Source organism: Oncorhynchus mykiss, chromosome 17, assembly GCF_013265735.2.
Source record: "Oncorhynchus mykiss isolate Arlee chromosome 17, USDA_OmykA_1.1, whole genome shotgun sequence".
NCBI lineage: Eukaryota > Metazoa > Chordata > Actinopteri > Salmoniformes > Salmonidae > Oncorhynchus > Oncorhynchus mykiss.
In genome coordinates, this window is record NC_048581.1 from 30,328,603 (window position 1) to 30,333,950 (window position 5,348).

Here is a 5,348-nt window from a genome sequence, read left to right on the forward strand (position 1 = left end):
TACGGTCCGGAGGAGAGATGCTGGGTTCCGGTGGGGGACATTTTGGACCCTTCTCTCCTGAGAGATTTCCACCCGGATCGCCCGGCACCTCATCCTCCGGGTCATCCTCGAGGGGGGGGGTACTGTCACGACTTCCACCGAAGTTGGCTCCCCTGCCTGTTCGGGCGGTGCTCGGCGGTCGTCGTCGCCATCATACTAGCCACTACCGATCCCTTTTTCGTTTGTCTGTTGGTTTTGTCTTATTAGTTTCACCTGTGTGTATTTTAGTTTAATTAGCGTTCTTATATATAGTAGGTTGTCCCGCCCTTGTTTTGTGCGGGATTGTTTTTTGTTACTCTGTTGTATGGTGGTTTTTCGTGTGTGTATTCTCCGGACTATTTTGGTCCTGTGTTTGGGCTGGCCCTGTGTGTTGGCGTGACCGTTTTGTGCACTGGAGAATAAATTGACAATCTACTGAACCCTGCTCTCTGCGCCTGATTCCACCCACCACTCCTAGTATCTCGTGACACCAGAAGGTGGTTTGTTTGTGTTTATGCTTATGTCTGAGGCCAGGTCTCTTGAAGTGGAGGTCAAGTCGCTGCTACAGCCAAGAGCCATTCATAACTAGGCTATATTTGTATTACGTTATAGCCTAATGTTATGTGAATTAGTATAGTATAATGTCATACATTGGTTATTATTACACTAATGAAAAAGTCTAGTATGTGAATCACACACAATGTGCAAAGTTTTCTTGGTCATGCCTTGATGAAGAGCAGTATATTCAACACTTTGGTTTCCCTTTTACATTCTTCTCTCAAAACCAGCACATCCAGCAGGCTGGCCCCCCACGCCTTGACCGAAGTCTGCCAAGCGTGCCTGCAGCGCAGAGTACACCCGACTCAGAGTACATCCGACGCAGAGTACACCTGACTCTGGCAGTACTGTACCATTTCAGAGAAGAGTCTGGCGAGTGAACGCTCTAGAATCGCAGACTTGCCCCTGGTGAAGCGAGTCTCCATTTTCTACAGGGGGAGAGGAAGGTGAGGAGAGTGAGTGACTGTCAACAACAGCAGAATATTGGTGTATAATAAAATATCAGCGCATGACTGTTGGTGCTTTCAAGACAACTGGGAACTCTGGGGAAAAAAACGAGGTCAAATCATGACGTAAGTGATCTTTAGGTCGTAACTCCAGAAGGATGCCCGAGTTGGATGACAGTTCAAAGGATTTTTCCCAGTGGGAACTAGTTTTTCCCGAGATCCCAGTTGTCTTGAACGCACTGAAGTCGGAGATTTCCCAGTTCCCAGTTATTTTGAATGGGGCATTAGTACCTAACATCACCCAATGACTGTTCTGACAACCGTCCATCAATTTCAACACATCAGGAAACGTGCTGCTACGGTTAGATACTCTTGAACAGAATATGAATAAAAACAAGGATTATTTCATTCAATGAGCACACATGGTGGAAAGTTGACACTGAAACATGCACGGAGAAGAAATAAACATAGCAAATATTATTCCAGGTGATACGTCACACTCACACATCACAATATGAATGTTGAAATATCTTCTGTTGAAACTTTATGGTATTGATACAATTAAAATATTACAGTTTTCATAAATCCGTATTTTAAACAGATTTTGTTAAACCTACACAAATAATAAATAAAAAAATCGAATTATCATCCAGTAGAGGCCACTATTGTCCCATTTATCCACGGGTAATGGATGTTTGCTTAATGGCACAAAGGGACAATAAACATTGGGGCCAAAATTCACCTCATACATTGAGAACAAATGGGTTGGGGATGGAAGAAAAACACAAAAACAAACAGACACTGGCTGCAATTCTCAATGCAGCACTCACTCAAGTGTAATAGACTTTGTTCCCCTTTACTCCCTACTACCAAAACCTCATAAGCATATGGACACCACCTGCCATGGGACACTAATGCCATGAGTCATGAACGTTTCTGTCATCTGAAAAAGCATACATGCACTGATTGTAGTGTATGCCAACTACATTGGGTTGTTTTCAGGGGAATTTGTTAAGAGTCCTTTCCAGTAAGGTTACTGGGTTTCCCTGACACTGACGGTAAACAGACCGCCCCTCTCTATGCATAGTGGAACACATTTACCAGACTTCACTATCTGTGTGTGTCTGTGTGTGTAATTACATCCATGTGTGAAAGGTGGATGTAATAGATGTATATCATGGGAAAGAAATAATGGGACGACTAATAATACAAACCAGCACATCTTCAGCACTTTCTCGTGTCCCTTTAAGCCTGATCTCATCACAAGCTTCAAAGGGCCTTATTTGTTTTCCGATGACAAACTTTGACTTTGGGTAGGAACCAATCAATATTTGGAGGCGTCTGTGTATAAAGAGTTATTTCATCTATTGGGACACCGCATTACAAACACATTGATTCCCCGAAGTGGGAAGTGAAACCAGCTTGATACAAAGGTACTTGATACAAAGCCTTATTGAGCACCTGGACATTCTGCTTGTGGTTTGTCATGAGTGGTTGTGGTTTGTCATAACAGAGTGTTGGACCGTAAGAGATAAGAAGATTACAACTCTAATCGGCAGCCTGGGTTGACCTTGTCTGGGGATTGTTTGTGGGTTTTAGTTTAGCCTCTGGATCTGGTGTGGTGCAGCTACACTCAGCATGACTACAGTGGTTCTATGGCTCTTCATTGTGGCTGGAACGTGCCACAGCGTTCTCTGTTCAGGTAACCTGTGTTAATGGACTGTAATTACATGTTCATTTGGGTTCATATGTCTGAAGGTATGGCCGCCTTACTGCATTGTCCGTCTCCATTGGCAACATATGCTTCTATTGTTAAACTGAGAGCTCAATTTAACACAAAAAGTCACTAGTATGTAGCTGATGTACAAGACATTAAATACCCCAGATAGTATGAATATGAGTATGAATATGAGTATGAATATGAGTATGAATGAAGGCCCAGGTAACTGTTTGCACGGAGTCTGTTGTAGCATGAACTAAAACATTTGTTTTGGTTTCAGAGGACCACCTGCGCGACATGGACAGTTTCATAAGTGCCGTAGAGCAGGCTGAGGACTCGAACCCAGACCTGTCCCCACTAGCCCTTGTGAGGAGGCTCCGCAGGACGGCCGGACACGAGGACCCACTCACCCTGCACTTCCTGGGGGCCTCCAACAACATCAGCCACACCCACACCTCTGTGTTCAACACCACTCTCTTTGGCTTCTTCGACAAAGCCATCCACCATTTTGTGACGGACCGTGGTGAGGAGAGAGGGGTCGTTCTGACCCAAGATGGCACCACAGTGGCCATCGCTCCCATGCTTCTAGGCATTGAGGTGGGTCTGAAAGCTAAGCTTGAGGGCACCCCTCCTCTGGGTATGTTTCCCCTCACCTTGGCCAAAAACCTAGGGTTGTCGTTCCTTAGCCTCCAGGACTTTCCACCCGCTCAGCGTCTGGGGCCGGATGGCTGCTGGGACAACTTGACCAACCCCAGGGTGTTCAAGCTGTCTAGGGTGCCCACCCTGGCCACCGATGCCCTCGTCAATGGGGGAATGGATGGGTCCATTTTGGGCATGGATCTTGCCACCCTGGCCCCCTCTGAACAGCCTGGTAAACTCAGCGAGGTGCTGAAGGGTTACTACAACCATGTGCTGGAGGGGCAAGACCTGGGGGTTGTATCCAGCCACATCAGCCCCAAGCGTAGAGAGATTTCCCAAGCCCTGCTGGGCACCCTGGACACCCAGAGGCAGGTGATGGAGACCCTATACCTGGTGTGGAGGCTGGAGGACACTCAGTGGATAGCCAAGGATACAGGGGTGGAAAAAGCAGTGAGAGACGGAATGCTGGAATTTGTCCACAGATACTGGGGTGAGTCTCAGGGAAGGAGAGAGGGAATCATTTACCCCTGTAATTATGAAATTGTAGGTGATAAATGGCTACTCATTTGAAGTCTGTAAACATGAAGAGTAATTGAACCTGTTCTACTCTGGTTATACCTCTCCTCTCCAGACTGCCCTCCCATCATCCCACGGTGTCAGTGGGGGGCGGCACCCTACCGAGGGTCTCCCTTCCCTCTTGCCCTGCCCCTCCCCTTCCTATATATCCACCACACCTACGAGCCAGACAGGCCCTGTCACTCCTTCAGGCAGTGCTCCAGGAGCATGAGGGCCATGCAGCGCTTCCACCAAGAAGACCGCGGCTGGGCCGACATCGGATATAGGTGAACTTTGACCCCCTCATCCATTCGCAGATATTAACAAACCCTTTATACTAAGCTTCATAGATGGAGACAAGTGTGCTGTGTCAGCCTACAATTACTGAAGCAGTCATACCATAGCAAATCTTGACATGATATTTATTACACAGTATAACTGTGCAATATAAAATGACAAGATGCTATAACAGGAATCAGGGTTGTGAGATAATGCGATTTGTTTTATCACTCCAACTCCTAAATGTATGTTCCCCTCAGCTTTGTGGTAGGTTCTGACGGGTACATCTACGAGGGGCGCGGCTGGTATCACCTTGGCACCCACACCAGGGGGCAGAACGCTTACGGTTACGGCGTGGCCTTCATTGGCAACTACTCCTCCTCTCTGCCCTCACTCCACGCCCTGGATCTGGTGCGCCAACACCTGGCCAAGTGTGCAGTGGATGGCGGGCGCCTGCAGGCCAACTTCACCCTCCACGGGCACCGGCAGCTGGTGGACACCTCATGTCCAGGAGACGCCCTCTACTCAGAGATCAAGGGCTGGGAGCACTTTGGGGTGAGAGACTGTTCAGTATTATAGGTTACTATACTGTCAGTCAATGTCAAATGTATCCTTTTAATACATACACACTCAGAAGGGCATCACAGTTCCACCAGAACACTATTCAATCATAATACAATTGTGCCCTTTTTCCTATATTAGACATTAGTGATAAACACCAACATTAATCTGTTTGTCCACTGTTGATTTTGATGCTGCTGACACGTTTAGATCCGGTGTTATCTTGATCACTCATTACAGCAACCTTTTACAGGAAACCAGCTCATCGAAAAAGGACCAATGAAGAAGACAAGCATGTAAAAAGCAGTGTGGAATTAAACCAGTTTTGTCAAAATGTCTCATTGGATTGTATGGGGGTATCAATTTGTTATGTCCATAATAATAGTGTGTTTTAGAGTTATAACAGGATATAACACTCACCCTTATGGTTGTCACTGCTTCACATTACAGTATTGTAACACAACAGCGAGACATGTACAGTATACTGAACAAAAATATTAGAGCAACATGTAAAGTGTTGGTCCCATGTTTCATGAGTTGAAATAAAAGACCCCAGAAATGTTCCATACGCA

At 46.3% G+C, this 5,348-nt stretch overlaps 1 protein-coding gene across 1 annotated transcript; it reads left to right on the top strand.

The window, feature by feature from the left end:
- Positions 1–2,400: 2,400 nt before the first annotated feature.
- On the top strand, positions 2,401–5,348 carry pglyrp2 (peptidoglycan recognition protein 2). The gene is made up of 5 exons (XM_021568091.2): positions 2,401–2,724; positions 3,023–3,871; positions 4,013–4,223; positions 4,476–4,770; positions 5,030–5,348. The coding sequence occupies exons 1-5, from the start codon at positions 2,661–2,663 to the stop codon at positions 5,057–5,059; spliced, it is 1,449 nt and encodes a 482-aa protein (XP_021423766.2). The 5' UTR covers positions 2,401–2,660; the 3' UTR covers positions 5,060–5,348.